Source organism: Solea senegalensis, unplaced genomic scaffold, assembly GCF_019176455.1.
Source record: "Solea senegalensis isolate Sse05_10M unplaced genomic scaffold, IFAPA_SoseM_1 scf7180000014069, whole genome shotgun sequence".
Lineage (NCBI taxonomy): Eukaryota > Metazoa > Chordata > Actinopteri > Pleuronectiformes > Soleidae > Solea > Solea senegalensis.
In genome coordinates this window covers 123,592-143,415 of record NW_025320958.1, presented here as the reverse complement: position 1 = coordinate 143,415, position 19,824 = coordinate 123,592, and the positions used below count along the sequence as shown (strand labels likewise).

At 39.8% G+C, this 19,824-nt stretch overlaps 1 protein-coding gene across 3 annotated transcripts in view; it reads left to right on the top strand.

Moving 5' to 3' along the window:
• Positions 1 to 19,824, top strand: part of osbpl6 (oxysterol binding protein-like 6) — a 32,829-nt gene that overhangs the window by 7,102 nt on the left and 5,903 nt on the right. For 2 of the 3 annotated variants that reach the window (XM_044015976.1, XM_044015977.1), the window contains exons 2-19: positions 1,203 to 1,455; positions 7,241 to 7,363; positions 7,745 to 7,798; positions 8,279 to 8,392; positions 8,489 to 8,659; positions 10,529 to 10,673; positions 10,852 to 10,955; positions 11,403 to 11,489; positions 12,063 to 12,231; positions 12,776 to 12,906; positions 14,112 to 14,219; positions 14,591 to 14,722; positions 15,446 to 15,533; positions 16,566 to 16,819; positions 17,219 to 17,356; positions 17,793 to 17,856; positions 17,947 to 18,025; positions 19,156 to 19,300. In XM_044015976.1, coding sequence (XP_043871911.1) covers positions 1,312 to 1,455; positions 7,241 to 7,363; positions 7,745 to 7,798; positions 8,279 to 8,392; positions 8,489 to 8,659; positions 10,529 to 10,673; positions 10,852 to 10,955; positions 11,403 to 11,489; positions 12,063 to 12,231; positions 12,776 to 12,906; positions 14,112 to 14,219; positions 14,591 to 14,722; positions 15,446 to 15,533; positions 16,566 to 16,819; positions 17,219 to 17,356; positions 17,793 to 17,856; positions 17,947 to 18,025; positions 19,156 to 19,300 — 2,250 coding nt within the window. In that variant the 5' untranslated portion in view covers positions 1,203 to 1,311. The remainder of the gene's footprint in view (positions 1 to 1,202; positions 1,456 to 7,240; positions 7,364 to 7,744; positions 7,799 to 8,278; positions 8,393 to 8,488; positions 8,660 to 10,528; positions 10,674 to 10,851; positions 10,956 to 11,402; positions 11,490 to 12,062; positions 12,232 to 12,775; positions 12,907 to 14,111; positions 14,220 to 14,590; positions 14,723 to 15,445; positions 15,534 to 16,565; positions 16,820 to 17,218; positions 17,357 to 17,792; positions 17,857 to 17,946; positions 18,026 to 19,155; positions 19,301 to 19,824) is intronic. The other variant, XM_044015978.1, reaches the window with a different exon arrangement.

Below are 19,824 nucleotides of genomic sequence, written 5' to 3'. Positions count from 1 at the left end.
CTGAGTGTCTCAGTTTGTGAATTGAACAGGGTTTTGTTTTGTTTTTGAGCAGTTTTTTTTTCACGTCTTGCATTTGATGTATGTTTCATCAGTGCTGGAAGCTCCTGAGAGTTCACACAGTTATACTGACAGCAACTCTGCAGGAAGTGTTAGCATGGTGCAACTCCTCGTCACTACTTACACATAGACATTAAATGCCGGACATTAAATGCTCTTTACTAGACATTTATAGAATAGCTCTGCTACTAGATTCTCATGTTTATTGAGTTGGTTGCTTAGGTTGAACTAGTTTGTAAGATTGTTCAGAGCTGTAAATGGTTTCTACTTTCTAGTATTGATTTGGTACCCTCACTGTGATTACTGTCATTATCTTAGGAGCTTGAGGATTTATTTCTGTAGGAGACAGTGACAACAGCCATGAATGAATGAACATGATGATCCACCACATGTCCTATTTGTAAACACAGTTCAGCTCCTTGATGGACAAAGATATACTGATTACCTTTTAAAGTAGGGGATGGATGCAGTTAGAATCCCAGGTCAGTATAGGTTTAGGTTAGAGCTGAATGATGGGCACAAAATAAGCGACAATTTTCCAGATGAACCACTTATCATGTCATTAAATTCTCAAGAAAACCTGTGAAAAAAAACACCAGTATACTTTTCAGTTTTTCGAAGGGGTCAGTTTCCTATTGAAGGGACTTCATGCAGCTAAACCATTTGGTTTTACTGTGTTATCCTTTGTAATCCATGTATTATTCATGTTACCATTATACATTTTGTTGAATAATAAAACCAATAAATGAGTTTGTCAATGAAATTGATAGTAAACTGAGTCTCTGGGTTCTGAATTGTCAAAACAGAATAAGACAACATTTTGAATTAGAAAAAATACTTAACCGATTAAATGAGGGAAAATAATCAATTCAGTATATTAATCAATAATCACAATAATTGTTCAGTCTGGTTTTAAAGTCACTTTGTATTCAAGTACTTTTGCATGACACGCTGTGAGCATCTGTGAATATATTGATCCTGATGGAGGATACTTCTAAAAGCACACAGTCATTCTAAAAATTAGATTAATTAGCTTTGATCAGTAGCAGTGTTGGCATAACAAACCAAACTGCAATACAAGGCTATGAGGAAGGTTAAGTAACAAGTGTGTGTCATGGAGTAAATTTCTGACCTTTGTTTTTCAGATGAACAGCGAACAGTGAGTGTGAAGACGTGTCAGAGGATGCTTCTGATCTGCAGGGCCCAGTGCTGAGGGAGGTCCACAGAGACAGAGACAACTGGCCAGTGCCCACAATGTCTTACCACCAACACTACCAGCGAGGCCCCCATGGCCGGACCATGAGCTCTGAGGAGCGGTGCACCATGGCAGTCAAGACCGCCACACCTGTTCACAAGAGCGCCTCCTCCTCTTCTTCATCCCAGCGCGACAGCCGGCAGGTACTTTTCAGGCCACAGGAGGGGAAAAATCATATCATGTTCATTTGAATGAAAGTAGCTCGATTCGAGGTAGGGAGTGGAAGTTATTTTCAGCTGCTGCAGTCACTGGGGCATGCAGCCGGCTAAAAACAGGCAGAAAGAAATCATGTAAATAGTCAATGTGTGAAAGAAAAGACGCAGCAGTATCTAGGTGCTGATGAGAACACGGGGTACACAGGCTCAGAGACTCAGAGATTTTGTGTCATAATAAGCTCCCCTGTATAAAAAAAAAACAGTAGAGTCAAAGCTATTCTCAACACCCCTTCCTGATGGTCAAGAAAATGGGATGGTGGTGTTTTTTTAAAAAAAAGCAATTTGTTTTATTGCTTAAGTTAAAACCAAAAAGTTGTCAATAAAGTTCCGGTAGCTGATGTCACACATTCCTGTCATGCAACAGTCAAAATCAAATTAATACCATTTTGGCAGGAAGCTGTGCTGTTCAAATCCATAGGTGTATATATACCAGAAAACTAATTTAGCAGGCAATATGCCTTTGGTGGGTGTATTCATAAAGGTGAAGATGGTGGATAGCTGTTGTGCCCCAGACACAAAGGGGAGAACATTTTATCAGACTCCAATTAGATCCTAAGAGGCAGCAGGGGTAGATCACTGCCATAAAATGTGGTTGAAATGAACAAAGAAGATAAAGCGATTAACTTACAGGCATCAGATTTTGTTTGTGTACTTATCACTTCATATCAGGTACATAAATGAACATTTATGTACCTTCATTTTGGCATACTGAAGGTATAGATTAATGTCCACTCCGGCTATTACCGTAAAAAGCACCCTGGGTGCAATATGACAGTCAGTTATATTATATTCTACCAATATATTGCTCCATCACTGTGGGTTGTGCCTGATGAACTCAGCACTGGCACCATTCATTTTTGCAAAAGCTTTTCCTGCCAAAAGGACGGCGTAAACTGATGTCCGGAGCTCTGTTAAAAAGACATTTCATACTGAAAGTAAATAAAGAACCACTGATTGATTATTTTCCATCATTTATTTTAAAATATGTTGAAGAACTTAGCTCCTTTTCTTAATTTTACTTAAAATGGAAGAAATAATCTCAGTTATCTCTCAACATGTAGGACAGCACAAGTCTAGATTCTGACATGACAGAAATCCACCTAATCATCTGATAGCTTCATTGTTTATCATCCATTACCCTAAAACTGACCTGCAAAAGTTTGCAGATAAATTCAGACATATCTGTCTTGTCAGATAATGGTTAATGATTAAGTTGACTCCCGGCGAATAGTCAATTCAAAGAAACAAACTATCAACCCGAAAAGACCTTAACAACAGATTAGGTGATTAATCATCTGAGTGAAAGCAGTGCAAACTCATAGTAAATAGTGGCATTGGGTAAATACTGAGATGCGCTCACAGGACAGTTTGTTTAGTCCTCTGCAGTGAGCCATCTGAAGCCCCCAGCCCTCCATACCTCACTGAGCTGCTGTGTCACGGTGTCTACGTATAAACACGACACCGAGACTGGAATATGTGACATCACAGCTTTTCCGTCTGCACTCGGTCATGAATATTTCATGAGGAACAGGCGGAGGCTTGGTGCTCCACCAAACATGTGGCACACTCTGGTATGCTGTGTGGGAGCCCAGCTTGCCTCTGTGGGAGACGACTGTCTAAGGAGAGAGGGAGAAGTGGGGCCAGTTTCAAAAAACTACATCAAAGACCTGCCACATGATGAAAAAGACGGTTAATACCTCCAATCCATCTCTTCATTGTTCCTTTCTTTATTGTTGCATACCTGCTTTTGAAAAGGACGCCTTTGTTGGTGAAAGGGCTCAATACTTCATCTGTTAATCTTAAAGCTGCTGTCAGTTAATGTTTCCATCATGCTTAGACTATGCAATTGTACTAGTGGGGAATCATTTTATTGACTGAAGTGTGTCTGCCTCTGCTATGCTAGGTGGCAGTACACCCACTTTCAGCTTGTTAGAGGTAGGTGCTTTCCAGTTTAGTTTGCGGCTAGTTGTTAGCATGTTATATGCCATTCCGATTTTTTCCTACTTTTAAATATACTGAATTTTGCCATGTTTTTGTCACTGTTGTCCTATATTCCTATGTGTACAGGCTTCTTCTATTTTTTCTATTATTGCCCAGGCCACATAGAGTGTGACTCTGGCCCAACTGAATGGATAAATACGGTAGTAACTAAACTCCAGATTGAATGCAATTTCAGTCAAACACTTTTTTATGTCATGAAAAAGATTAAATTGCTCTTTAGTCCAACAACTATCACTGATATGGAAGCATTTGGTCATTTAGGTCGTTTTCACAACTAATAGTCTGCTAGACTCGGTACGATTGGAGACTCGGTTCAATTGGGGGTTGCAACATTCAGCTGGTCCGAGTTTGCTTTCACACTGCACTTTAGTGAAACAAACCGAACCTTTTGAATAACCTATTCCCCTCCTGAGGCAGCGATGCATCAAGAATTACTGAAGGAAAAGACAAGACAACAATGAACAAGAAAACTCGCTCATCTGTTGGTTAATGCAGGACAACTTCTGTTTCCTCCACATAAGTGCAAAACATGGAGCTGCATCAAATCCTTTTATCTGAACATACGGCACATATACGCTGCAACAATGGACATTTCTCCCGGCTATCGTTCTCCACACGGGTATGTTGTGGTTGTGTTTACCCACAATGCCCTGCGTTGTAGTCTGCTTCCTGCATTTTGTTCACTTGAAGTGAAGCGAGACCTATGTTTTAGGCCACTGAACCATTAAGTGAATCTGTAAACACGCCTGGCTGAGTTGAATTTAATGACATTTTGCAAAGTTTTACAAAGATGGATAAACCTCAGTTGTGCGTAACCTTTGTAGCAGCATTATGCTGCATCACTGTTTGCTTGGTGTGTTTTGTACCACACACTGCATTGTCTTGAGGAATGTCCTGAGGCTGCATTGTAGACACAGAGAAAGACCTTAGCTAGCTTGACTGGGTCTCAGTTTTTGAGGAAAAATCAGAGAGTGGCATTCTGTTGGGGGGGGAAGACTTAATGAGCTCCAGCCCCCATTTTTCAAATCAATACATATTCACTTTCCTCTCTGCTGACAACTACTGTTTTCTCTCATGAGAGCAATTAGAGGCACAACCTGCTGACTGTCTCTCGCACACACTCTTAGTCTGTGTCTGTGGATCAACACATTACATAATAAGTTGTAACTACGATTATCCATATTATGACATTTGTTCGGTTTAGAGATTGCAGGAGGTATAAATAGAATCATGCACTGGTTCCCTTGATATATGAGAAACGGGAAATCAATGGTGTGATCATCAGTTGCAGTAAGATGATTTATTTTCATAATCGTCACTGAATATACAGAAGTTATTGCTGATGAAGGAATGATGCTGCACTTCCCCTGACAAGATGAATTGTATCATCATATATGTGTTAGTAAATTAACAATAAATCAGTCTAATGTGCTGGTTTGAGATAACTCTTCAATACAACAGTTGAACACCACACCTGAGCTTCTGGAAGTAGTGACAGAGATGCTGCTGTGAGGAAGACACATCTTCTCCTGATGCAGCTTTGTGACACACACACACACACACACACACACACACACACACACACACACACACAGGGGCTGTATACATGAGTCAGGCCTATGAGTATTAGTATTAGGGGTAAAGGAGTGAGAGCGAGGACCCTCTCAATTCTCTGGGACAACTGGTTAATTCACTATCACAAGTGAAGTGAAAATAAGAAATGTATTCCATAAATATTTTCATTGCTACAACAAAATTAGTTTGTTAGAGAGTTGTGTATGTAGCTATTCTCTAATTGTGTAGCCATCCTCTATAAGATTTTTAAAAATAAACACCTACAATGTTTTTTGTCACTGTCTTATTGTATTGACCCTTCAGTATATCAGTATATATACTCTCATTCCCAAGCAGTTTACACTCTTGTCATCAGAAGTCAGAAGCTTTTGCACTGACATATATAGTGCTGATTTAGCCAAAGGTGTCCCCAAGGAATGTTTGTCCTTTCTCTTGCTCACATAGACCTTAACTGTAATAGTTTGATTGATTGTAGTATTAAAGGCTGTGCTGTGCTGCTGAGTGTCACTGTAGGTGGTTTTGGCATATGAAACTGACATAAAAAAACTTTTTTGTTGATTGATTTGTCCTTTCACTGTTTCATTTGTTTTATACAGTTTATAAATATATATTAATATTTCCTGGGAATAGGACAGGATAAAAAACATAGTGAATCAAGTCAGTCCTAATGAACAGGCTTATGGAACATTTAAAAAAGAGTTGTAGCAGAAAAGCAGACAGCTTTTTACTGAGTGAGCCACAAGATCTTTCATTGAAAAGGAAAAGCTCACCCAGAGGAACCGGCTCATTCAACCTTAAATTATTCTGCAGTGAGATCAATGAATGTGAGCGGACTGCAGGAAATCACTTTGGCTCAATTCCAGTCTGTTTTCAGGGTCAAAAAACAAAAGCTAATTCTTTGATTGTGGCAATATTGCCGACAAAGACGCCACATACTTTTGTATTAACATGGTTAATGGTTCTGTAGCATGTTCCACATCGGCAGTTTGTGGGTCTGTATGGTTGATTGTCAGTTTGGAACTTAAAACTTTACCCAGAATATGCTCTGAATTGAAATAGTTGCTGCAGAAGCTGTTCTTTATTTAGTGTAATATTGATTAATCAGTTTAGTGCCCATTAAGTGTCTGTCTGTAGTGCCTCAGATAAGACACAGGAAGTCCGTCTGGAATGGTTCTCATGCTATCTGCTTTTAGAGGCTGGTCGTCATGTTAAATGCTGTTATGTTGTAAAAGGAGATGTGTTGATGTATTGATCATTTCACAGGCACCATTATATAGTTGAGTTCTTAAAATGACTTAATCTCTGTGAGTAGACCGCTGCCTTTTATGTTATGATTGCTGTGAGGGGTGATGTACACTTTGCTAATGAAGTCAATCTGGTCCACATCCCTGGTTGCACAGGGCCACTGAAAAGGAGAGGCCACCATCGTTGGAGAAACACAACCTCAGTACCAGACAGATCCATTTGCATGGTCATTAGATTAAACAAGCTGTTGTCTGCACACCAAGGTCAGGTGACGTCATGCTGTTTTGAGAATTGCCTTATCACATCATGCAGTGAAAATACAGGCTAGTATTAAGCATATTTTGCCTGAGAACCTTGTCCTTGTTGGGCTGCTACTATTGATTAATTGCATTATTGATTCATCTGTCAAATCTTTTAGAAGATTTAGTTTTTCCCCATTTTTTTACTGTCAGAGCAGAGTAAATAAACCAGAAAAGTTTATAATTTACAAATCTAAAACCAGATAATTTTAGAAAATAAGATCTATTGAATCTCAAAATAGTTGCAAGGGCTCACCTGCCCCTACCTGACCCTGCCATCCCTCTACTCCAGAGGTGTCACTTTGATTTACACACCCTGTAGAATCAGGAAGAGCACAGTCAGGCGAAAGCTAATGGGGTGGAAATGCTGAGAAAGCAGGGGAAATTTGGATGGGGCAGTATTTCTTTAAATGTGTGGCACAAGGGAAAACAAACAAGTGTATCCCTGTTGTTTTCTCTCTCTGTCAGACGGTGGACATTTTTTTTGTGTGTTTTTTTTAATTGTCACAGTAGGTGTGTCTCCTGTTGTCTTAGCGTTATGGAGAAGTAAGTGGATTAGTCACTAACACTGTTGTATTTCTCTCCTCATTTAGGAAGGAGACAGCTGGGAAATCATTGAAGGGTTGAAAATTGGACAGAGCAATGTCCAGAGGCCTGATAAACATGAGGGTTTTATGTTGAAGAAGCGGAAATGGCCACTGAAAGGCTGGCACAAGGTAAGATCTACAGGCAAAATGAGACACAAATAAACTTTTGCTGCATTCAAACACAGATCCTCCCTGAATGTTAAAACAGTTTTCCAGTAAAGTGCTTTTGTCTGGAAGACGTTCCACTTTTTCATTCGCCTGGTCCCATGCTCTCTGGGTGTCCTTCAAAAGCTAAGTGGAAATGTAATTTGAAGTTGCCAACTTGCCAGCATCAACTTAAATTTTGTTTCCTCAAAACGGGTACAACACACAACATTAATGTCCTACAGCTGATTAAGAGGGAATTAACTATGGAAGACAATTCATTTGTACCATTAAATCAGCTCTAATGTGGTCTATATTAAATGTTATTTAATCAACACGTTATTTTTATGCTTATTTTCTCTGCAGCGCTTTTTTGTTCTGGACAATGGTATCCTGAAGTACTCAAAGTCCCCCATTGATGTAAGTAATCCTGACCATATCCCACAGGCACAGACAAAGCAGGCCAGTCTGTCATCAGCTTGGCTTTGGCAATGAGTCAGCAGAAACATCTGCAACACAGAGCATGATGGTCAGTGTGTGTATGGACGCTATGTCACTGTGCAAGAAAACTAAGAATTTAGAATAGTAAGAATAGACTTGAAAAACCAAAAGTATCCCGCACGATTAAGATTCTTTACTCACTTTAGGTCATGTTTCATTTATACCAATTTAAAGCTTTTGACGTTGGCGTGTTATGAACTTATTGGTAAAATAAAAACTGAGGGTCGTGATAGGACTTTTAAACCTTGGTAATCGTAATTGATCATCAAAATGCATTTAAATAAATGTTCTGTATATCAAATAATAAATCATTTAACTGATTCCATGGCTGTCATTTATGTGCCGCATTACAAGAAATTCAACTAATTGTAATGCTAATGGTAAAATCTCTTGCCTCAGCTCCAGAAAGGCAAAGTGCATGGCAGCATTGACGTTGGCCTCTCAGTCATGTCTATCAAAAAGCGGGCTCGTCGTATCGACCTGGACACAGAGGAGCATATCTATCACCTAAAGGTAACGCTGATGGAAAGAGTATTAGAATGTCATTTTAACATCACAAATGGCGGTTTAAGAGGTTTTAAGCTCTGTGTGTATCCTCTTCTTTTTTAGGTAAAATCTCAAGAAATCTTTGACGCCTGGGTATCAAAGTTGCGTCATCACCGGCTTTACAGGCAGAATGAGATCGTACGATCTCCCCGTGATGCCACCATGCGAACATTTCCTCCCCCAGCTGCCATGGAGTCTACCCAACCAGCTGCAAGTGTGGTTCATGAAGCAAAGGTCAGTCGTCATAAACATATTTTGAAGTGGCTCTTATCTAATAACTCTTTATAGAAATTGGTTTGCATGATTGCATTGCTGACAAAACATAATCAGTAAAAAGACTTTAAAATGGCTGTAGTACATTACACCAACAACAGAGCTTGGCAAACAATGAACAAATTTGTTAGGGAGAAATGAATATTTCCAGACATACAATATGACACTTGCTTACTCAGTTGGGATGATTTATCACAAACACAAGCAAATGGCTCAAAACGTATTGACATATTGGTTGTGTAAAGCAGCAACTGAACAACCTCCACATCTGTCTTCATGCCTTTCAACTCACAGAGGACTCTGCCCCTCAGACTCACATATCTGTGAAGCTGGCCACTGCACTGTTTGGCCATTACTGTATAACAAACTCTTTTGCTTTTCTTGTGCATGAGTATAAATGGCAATGGAATAGCGTTGTGTGGTTTGATCGGAGCCATTTTTTAAAAACTGTGTTGGACTAGAATCACTTTTCATCTTCTGCAGTTCTTTCATAAATGTGGTCTCTTGCTGTGCTTAGAATAGAGGACAGTCACTTATTCAAGAGGGGTTTGTCATGGGGAATGAGATCACCTAGTTATGTTTATATTACTGGAAAGTAGGATATTATTAATATTAGTGTAAAGGAAGTAAAATTCAACAAACAGGACTGTGTCTGTCTTGTTTTGCTGTGTCCTAATGCATCATCTTGTGATATTTTCCTTTAAATTAACTTATTTTTAACTGTTACATTTCCATACAAATGACACTAGAATACCGGAGCTTCTCTGGATTGTGTGGCTAATGTTAGACTAATGGGTGTGAACATTTAGACAGATGTGTGGCTAATCCAGTAAAGCCAACTGGAAATGTTATTTTAGACAGATCACAGCAGGTTTTGTTTCTCTACAGTAATGAGTTTAATGTGAACCTCTGGTCATTTTCCATGTGTGTGATTTGTGTATAAATGTGAGGATGCAGTTTGAGCAGGTTCTCCCGGGAGTGATGCTCTGTGCTTCATACAGGCCATTAGAGGTGACTCAGAGGAGCTGGCTGCAGCCTGATGAGCTCTGCCAGGAAGAAATGAAAGAGTCTGCTCCTGTAGTCACAGTTAACTGGTAACTGATACATCAGTCTGAGCTTTCTCTGCATTTTATTATTTCATATGTTGCAAATAAGAATAGATGTTTTTGGACAGTATTTGCCTGACATCTAGCATTAGTCTGATAAAAGCATTTGCCTATTTAGCCAGACTGAGCTTCCATACACTAAAGAAACTCAGCTCTCCTGTTACATTGAAGCACCCTGACATCATTATGTTCTTGGTTTTCTTTATTTTATTTGTCTCGTTGTCAGGGACAGTGAACTGACTCTTGGCTGCAGCAGAGTTAGTTTTGAAGCAGAGACCAACTTTGCCGATATATAAGGAATGCTCGGGCTGTTAACCCATATATACTGTAGGCCATTTTGTCTCTTTTGTGGTGAAATTAACATAATATTTTTCATACTTATGTCGCAGCATATGTGGCTATAAAATACCTTCATTGTGCAAAATGAATAAGCATAAAAACATAATAGTTGTAGGGGGTGCTGGCATAGAAGTCAAGGAGATAGCAGCCTACTATTTTAGTCATCAGTCATCTTGTTGGATCTTGGTGTGCCAATATCCAATAATACCTTTTAAAGCCAATATCTGCCAATACTTATATCATGCTAATGATATCATGCATCTCTGCAAGGAAAGTCAACCCCTGCAACTGCAAGTGACATGAATCCAGGATTTATATATATATGTTATATATGTACATTAATTCCGTTAAAGAATGGAATGGAATCCTGTGTCTTTTACTACAGCAGGCCAAGCCAAGCAGCTTGCCATGGCAGCCGGTGGCCCCCAGCAACAATAGCAACAGCAGCCTGCCTGCCTCCTACAGTAACGGCCAGAGCAAGGTAGTTGCCTGGCTGCAGGAATCAGAGGAGATGGACAAATGTGCAGAGGGTAAGTGTAATTTTCCTCCTTACCCTGGCAACAAACCCGATTTCACAAAGGAGTGGATTAAATCAAGCCTGAGGCCTTTTGAGAAGTCCTCGAAACCCCTCCGCCGGAGGATTGATGACCATTGCATGACACATAACGCTGAATGTGTTGGGTGTGTGGGTGTGAATTTCATTTTCAGAGCTTGCACGGTGCCAGTCCAACCTGACTGAGCTGAGTCGGTTATTGCAGAGTCTGGAGATTCTACAAAGGACACAGTCAGCACCAAACTTCACAGATATGCAGGTAAACCAGCTCACGCGGACATGCATGTACACACAAAAACACACACCCGAATGAAAGAAGAGCAGGTGAAGCAATTCAATTACTATTTAGAGGTGTCTTTCTATACTGCATTGTAGTGTGTGCATGTGTGGGTGTGCAGTTCAAAAGCCCATTTATACTCAGTTAATGATGTCTTTGTGTCCGGTTCAGTCCTTTTAAACCTCCTCAGCCCTCATCATCAACTTTAGGATTGAGTTGTGCTCACAGAAAAGCTGCCTGCTTCTCTAACTAATCAGAATCTATCATTATTTTTCTTTTGTATCAGTGTTTGGCTGAAATGCATTTTCCTTTTTTTGTTCGCAACCTGCCCATGGTATTGTTGTTGTTGTTGTTTTTGTCATTTCACTGCAATCACTGTGAAACTTGTGTTGTTTTCTTTGCATATTTTAATCCACGCGTGCCACAAAGAGTGTAGAATTGTCAAAGAAAGAAAAACGCTTGAACAGAAGATGGAGAACAAAAAGCGTCGGCAAAGACGCAAAATTCCAGCTCCAGGTACCTCCCTTCAGTTAAGTTGTTTAAATGTGTGGTGGTTGAGTAACTGATTAATCGAGCAGCAGAAATTTGATTCAAGATTCACAGCGTCACATACAACTGTAACATTTGCTATGTTTTGTGCCCCTTTATAGAGGTAAGGTTGTTGAGCAAACGCAGCTGTGACAAAAGACTTGTTGCTTTTCCCATTTGAATTCTGCATTTAATTAGTTTTCACTGCAAATGGCACTTATTAGTGTGGCGTGTCATGGCATGAGTAATTTACTTTTACTTTGCTAAATTTATCAATCCGTGCTTGCTGAGAAGACTAAATGTGCTTTCATACACTGTTTTTCAAACAACCCCTTCACTTAACACCTTTTGGGGTTTTTTCTTTTTAATTACAGATCAGTAGATTAAAATAAAGCTTCCATCTGCTATAAAAGTTTTCCACAACCACAAAAAGCAAGTCAAATACAGCCAGACAAGCTGTTGAATTGGTGTCTTATTCTGGCTGTAAGACACAACACCCCAGCATGTCTGTGCCTTGCAGGGCATTGACAGTGGCCCTCTGTGGTCTTTATCTCTCTCCAGGTCCCTCTGTCTGCCAGTATGTCCCCTGTCCGCCTCCACTCATCCAACCCCAACCTGTGTGCTGAGCTGGTGGACTTTCAGCCTCCTGTCTCCCGGCTGACAGACAGTGTAGAGTGTGCCAGCGACTACTTTAAACTTCAGGAAGAATTCTGCACCATCGCCCAGAAAGGTAGACGGACAGTACAGTGTGTCTGGCAGCAGCACACGACTGTTTAGAGATACAAATCAATGCCTGTGATGTCATGTGTAATTCCTGATCTGAATCATACCAAGGTTACGGTTGTTAAGGCAGCGGTTTCTTTTAATTATTTAAATTTAATTTGCTTTAAAAGTAATTGCTGAGATTTTGGAAAACATTTTTAACCAACGCTCAGATTAGCATTATAAGTAGAAAAAAAGGTAAAATAAAAAATAAAAAAAAATATAAAACTTGTTTTACTGTAGCTATGTCACCATTGTCCACATCATCCACAAATCTCAGCCATTACTTAAACTTCATAAGTCATATATCCATCTCAAAAATAGATATGATGACTAAAACTCATTAGCTGGGGTCTAATTGTTTTATATTGTATTAATGAATTTCATTTATACTCAGTGTTGAAACACGAAGTAGCACGAAAAAGCAGTTTTTGAAGAACACAAGAAAGAGTTCCATTTTAGAATCCCGACAAAGGCACGGAAATTCTCACTATGTTGTATCTCTTTTGCAGTCCACTCTCTGTTGAAGTCGGCCTTCAACACTGTGGCCATAGAGAAAGAAAAGATCAAGCAGATTCTGTCTGACCAGGAACAGTCTGACCAGTCAACTCAAATCTACTCTCTCAGGAAGTCTCTGTCACAGGTAATAAACCATTTTTGAGCATTACCCACACTGTCTCTTTAAATCTGAACAGTCTTTTTTTTTAGCCATATAGTGTTTGACTGTTGCGATGTATCATGTTGAGAGATGATGACAGGCCTTTAGATAAAACACACAATGTGCAGTTCAAGTTATTATGGTAATCATAACTGAAAAAGACAGAAGAATCAAGTGAGTCAAACAAGCCCAATCATTTTTCCTCTATATTAATTGGTGAGAGAGAATTGGAACTATAGTTCATTAGCTCTTCTCCTGAGGACTGTCTCTTTATCCCACTGATTTAATTGGTCGGCCTCTCTGCTAACAGTTGACATCATTTCACTGTTTCTGCTGCTTTATCTGTCCTCAGTGCCAAATTGGAAGCTTGTGAGACAATGTTGCCACAGGCAGGAGGACAGGTTTTTATAGCAAAGCTCTCTGTGAAGTTTATAGTCAGGTCTCATAGTTGTTATAGCCACAGCTGCTGATGTAAACTGTTTGAATTCCCATAAGCAAGTACTTCATTTATCTTCATTTTGAATCTATATTTGTTTTAAATTAACATATGTAACCCTTTTTTTTTTCTTTTTCTACAAACAAACCTTATTCAAACATCCAGAAGTTATGAGAAAAAAAATTTATCCATTTGTATTTACATTAATTTTGTCTATACCAAGAGTCGCTAAATGCTCCGCTGAGCAGGCAATTTGCATAACGGCTGCTTTCTGTTGATGATGAATATGCTGATTTATGTTACATCCATACTGCTATCTCTGAAAACATAAATAATCTGCCTCTAGACATTTCATTTCAGCTCCAGTAGACTAAAACGTAGACTTATGGCTCTATTCGTCTCGCCTCGACACGACACGGTTTAGGTTGCATCTCCACTACAAAAAAGTACCTACTCAACGTGGGCGGAGTCATCACTGCAAGGCTGCGTGAATCTGCGGTGACTTCGTTTTACACACACACACACACAAAAGAGTGACGAGTGACTTGTAAAGCAGTTGTTTTCAGTGTAACTGAATCAAAATCAATCCCACGGGTTTCCACTCATGTGTGTTGCTTTATTGTTTATTTTCCTCTACACCACAACATAATTTGAAGAAGACCCAAATCTAAAGAATTAGACTAGTCACTCCTCAGGAAAATATTTACTGATGTTGTTAATTCAAGTGAGTATTTATTTATTCACTGTCATACAGGCCCTGTCCCAAAATGCAGAACTTCGGACTCGACTCAACCGCATCCACTCTGAATCTGTCTTGACTGAACAAGTTGTCAGTGTGAACATCATTTCCACGCCTGATGAGGTAGGTCACAGGGGAAATTGTGTCACTGTTGATACCGATTTCAATCTCCAGTATTTTTGAAACATGAAGGCCGATCAGGTAGTAGGTGTGTTTACGTCCTGCATTATCAATCGCGTTATTGATTCCCGTGCTTATAGACTGATGGTCTTTCCAGTTCGCACTGGCAGGTAGGTTTAATAGATCATTATTCTATGCACAACCTGACATCAAGGTTAATGGAAAATATACTAATTAGTAACGGATGGGAGCTTGCCCTCTGGCGAGGATACACATGCTGCAAGATGAAGTCTGTGTTGCCTTCCAAAGGTGTGTTTGGCTCATAACGGTCTCCATAGCAAGGGGCATTGAACATCTTGTGTATTTGTCTACAGGCCGGGGAACAGATGGGGATCCCTCTGACTCAGCAGGCTTCTAATGAGAGCCGACTCTCCATGTCAGAGTCTGTCTCTGAGTTCTTTGATGCCCAGGAAGTGCTTCTGTCAGCCAGCTCGTCAGAGAATGAGGTATAACTGGACAGGGGGAGGGAATGGGTGGTTGAACTCGCCGTGCTGCTGGGAATCTGAATAAAACCTCATTGTGTGTGAACTCGAGTTAGCCAGCAATTAATGAGGGTAGAAAAAAAAGCTAAAAAAAAAGATAGCATATAACAGTAACTCTGACACATAGGAGGGCTCTTTTTTAATCTTCTCTGAGGCTCAGAAGTATCTGAGAATAATAACTGTCCTCCGTCACTTCTGCCATCTCCCCTTTTAACATCCATAAAAACACCCTGCTCCTAATATATGTGGTCTCTGAAGAGCCATTAAGCATTGTACCTCCCCAGGCTCGCACTGATCCACATTGAAGGATTACTCAATGAGGGCTCATCAAAGCCCCCTCCTTCTTGTGGCTCCAACAGCTGACCAATTTAGACCAGCGTTACTCTGTCAACCTAATGTTCACCAGCAGCAGGCAACTGTAATAGAGGTTATTACAGCGAGTGGCTACCATGCCCATTGTGTTTGCTATATAAAGTATGAAAATGCTGCAGTGTCTTGTCTCACGATTACTGCAGTGGGACAGATAAGTGGCAACTGCTGCAGTTTGTTAGCCACTGGCAAACTGCAGTCAACTGTGTGTGTGTGTGTGTGTGTAGATGTGTGAGGCTAATGCTATTTGCTGTTGTGATTAGAGTTTGTGCTGTACTCTCACTGACTCACTCAGCTCTGTACCTGTTCCCCTCACAGGGCTCTGACGATGAGTCATATGTCAGCGATGTGAGCGATAACATATCGGAGGACAACGCCAGTGTGACCGATAATGTCTCCAGACAAAGTAGGTCCAATTCTGCACCATCAGGAGCCTCACTGCACCACGCAACTGTAGTACTAACGTTAGAAAGCTTGAGAAAGGAAAGGAGCTCGCTCAGTGGAGCAAAATCAGGCACTGAAACATTAATTCATCTGTGCGACTGAGCAAGTTGACTTCGCAGTTTTGCTTTGCCTGACTTAGGCTTTGATAGGAAAACTAGAAAATGGAAGGGAAGATGGGATCACGCTGCTCCATCTTTGTCATGTATCAGGCAGAGATTTATAATGTCTCATTATGATGAAAACACTCTGGGTTCCAGTACAAGTTTGCCAAGTGTTGAAAATATATAGGAATTACATTACAAAAATAATACAAGTCAAGAACAGTAACAGACTACATTACACTTATTGACCTAACACTAACCTCCAGTTAGTGGCCTGGTCTTTCGATTCTATGTGAAAGGTTTTTGAGAACCTTAGGTATACATACACTATTTTATTTATTCCAATTTGCATTGCACCAGGTTTATAATGTGAGGAGGGCCTGTGTGGTTTGTACCCTGAGGCTCAGGAACATTCTGTCCTCAGGAAACTGATGGACTGACCAAATCAGACTCAACTTTTAAATCTCTACTACAAACATAGGTCATTCTGACTTCTCTTGAATATATATAGGTAGTTATCTTTGTGAGTCACAATATTTTAAGGCCTACATTGTTATTATATAAGATCATTTGTTTTATAGTAGTATTTTAACACATTTATTTCATTGTCATTTTATTAACTCAGACAAAGATTAACCCAGTCAGCAATAAAAGCCTCTACATAAAAATACTGGAAATAGATAATTTTTGTATCTTATACTTGGTGTCTAATTTATTTATTGTTTATCAACTGTACTCAACATAGAAGTTTGCCAGCCAATTGATTTTTAGAAAGGATTTTATATCTTGATTGTAATGTGTTGCTATGTATGGGATATATTGCCAAGAATAGCAATGGCTATCACAGATGTTGTAACTTGTCAATAGTTAATGAAGTGATGTTGTTGTGTCAGTGGCCAACGGAGACTTCGCTGGCTGTGCTTTCCGCAACGGGCGACGCACCTGCCTGTCGGCGCCGTGTCCCGATACCACCAACATCAACCTCTGGAACATCCTGAGAAACAACATCGGCAAGGACCTGTCCAAAGTGTCCATGCCAGTGGAGCTCAACGAGCCCCTCAACACCCTGCAGCGTATGTGTGAAGAGCTGGAGTACAGCGAGCTGTTGGACAAAGCTGCGGAGACCGAGGATCCGTTTGAACGCATGGTAAAGCAGCCGTCAGTTATCACGCACCGCGTTAAAGCAAATTTGTCAGGGTGGCTGTTACACCCGGAAAAAAACATGTCAATTCGTTCCTGCTGTTCCAAAGTATTCAGTGATTTCTTTCACTTACAGATTTCTATAGTACCGGTATTTGTTTATTTATGAGTTCACTTTGCCAGTCACAAGCAAATATAAATAGACTAAATCTTACTAAGCAAATTGACAGTATGCTCTAATGCCACTCTTGGCTTTGGATCCTTCTGTTTATCTTCCGTCCTCGTCCTTTCGATGGGGTCAAATGCATCCTAATGTTTTTGCATTGTTCCTGACACAGCCTGTTAATATAAACTGATAAACCCTGTCACGTTTTCAATCAGGTTTCTTTTATGTTCAATCCAACAGGCTCTTGTTGCCGCTTTCGCCATCTCAGGCTACTCATCTACATACTACAGAGCAGGAAGTAAGCCATTCAACCCACTACTCGGAGAGACGTATGAATGTATTCGGGAAGACAAAGGCTTCTGTTTTTTCTCTGAACAGGTAAATTGGTTTGTAGATTTTTTTTTCTTTCTGTGAAACACATACTGTTATCTTACAAACAGATTACAACAAACCAAGGACTAGTCCTTTTCCCCAAGTGTGTAAGGGAACTACTGGCCTTTGCAATCCAGAAGGGATGTAAACAGACTTTCACAACTCACTTCGCTCCCCCACTCTCTCTGTCGTTTAAGCAATTAAACACAGATATTCAATTTCTGCCAATACATTATACTGCATGTGACACTTTTTTTTGTCAATATTCATTTTACCACCACAGTGAACTGGAATTAAAGTAAGGAGCTGGAACTTGCACAGATTTAGCATTTTTCTTCTAAGTCACTTAGTTACACTTATTTAGATTATGTGCTATATATTTGATGTCATATCAACAGCCACAACAGCTGTCAGATTGTTTTTATTCGATCTTTTCTCAAAGGTGAGCCACCACCCACCCATCTCCGCCTGTCACTGTGAGTCTAAGAACTTCACCTTCTGGCAAGGTAGGTTAACTCCAAAGTAAAGAGGGATGTACAAACAATAAAAGGACATTGTTCTTTATTTCTGATGGTTTTTGCTATTCTGCTTTTCAGATGTGAGATGGAAAAACAAATTCTGGGGGAAATCTATGGAGATTTTACCAATAGGTTCCGTTAATCTAATGATTCCCAGGTAACTTTGATCCTACGACCTAAAGCCAAAGAGTTCATCCCAGTAATGAATACATGGACCAATCTCAGTCTGACTGTTTTACTGTAATTCCCAGTTTATGACAACAGCAAAACAACATCATCAAATAACATCAACAACATTTTAACTGTGACTCTGAGGAATTGATTTTCATGATCTATTGGAGTTGGCACTATACAAAGGGTTTGAAATTGATCCAGCCATTGATTAAACCAGTGCTTTCTGACATATTTTAATAATAGATTCCTCATCGTAACTTAAGGCCCAGGCTAATATAATTGTATAACTATGTACCCACACCGAGCAGGCGCATGAATAAAGCCCCGGAAGGACGAGGTTGAAGAGGCATGCAATGCTATTTTTATGTTTCAAAATGTTGGCATAAAGGCTGAAAATCTGGGTTAATCACATCATTTGTCATTTCTGCCCCTAGGTGTCTCTTAATCAAAACAAAAGACCTAGTTTGATGATATCAGGAAGCAGTGCGGCATCATGGGAATTGTTTTCCTGTTGTCTCGTTTGTGCTTTACAGTGAGAACAAGTAGCAAAAGGCAATGAGTAGTTGTGATCCATTAGTGATAAATACGTAAAATGAAAAACAAAAGACAACACACTGGCTAACTAGTCGGAATGCAACTATTAACCAAAGTCGCTATGAACCGTGGTTAAAAACACCACGATTATTTAACAGTAAAGGCTCAGCTACATCTTCTGGTCACACTTTCAAGATTTTAGCACAGTGTTTTTATATTAACAGGTGTGGTCTTTAACACAGGAGTGAGTCTAACATAAACATACATCACTTACAGTTAACGAAGTAGCAGTGAGTCGTTGTTGGTTTTATCAGCACAATGTGAACAAACAGCAGTTTACCTCAGAAGTTAGAGACAGTAAAGTGGATTATAAGATATTTTAATGCAGAAATGTCAACTATTATATGTCCTCGATTAAACTGCCAGGCCATGATTGAAATTGATATTTTTATTGATCAATGTGCGTCATTTTAATAGACAATTAATCCAAACTGAAGAGTAAAAAAAATTTTTTTGTGCCGCAGGCCTTTATTGTTTAGCAACATCTTGAGCTGATCTACTGCTACTGTGTCTTTCAAGGTTTGGAGATCACTATGAGTGGAACAAAGTCACCACCTGTGTACACAACATCCTCAGTGGAAGACGGTGGATCGAACATTACGGCGAGATCACCATCAGAAACACAAAGAGCAGCGCCTGTCTCTGCAAACTCACCTTTGTCAAGGTACAAACACGACGTTGCCACAAGGGTTCTGCAGAATGATGGAAAACCCGAAGGAGATCCAGTATAAGGCACTGAATTATTTATTAAATGATTCTCTATAATTATTTATTTACTTTCCTTGCACTACACTGTAATTGGCACATTATTGCAGAATTGTTTAACTACTTGCACATGAAATGATTAATCTCAGCAAATGTATGTTTGTATGACACTTTCCAATAATGAAAGTGACTGAAACTCCTCAGGAGATAAATAACATTTTGTATTAGATTTAATCCATTGTTAAAACAGTTTTTCTTAAAGTCTGGTAATGATATAATAATGGAATGTCACATACAGCACTCTTGCCTTTGCAGCAAGAAGACCCAGGTTTACAACCCCGGTTAGAACAAGGGCCTTTCTGCATGGAGTTTGCATGTTCTCCCCGTGTGTGCACGAGTTTTCTCCAGGTTCTTCAGTTTCCTCCCACAGTCCAAAAACATGCAATATGGGGATTAGGAAAATTGGACACTCTAAATCAGCAG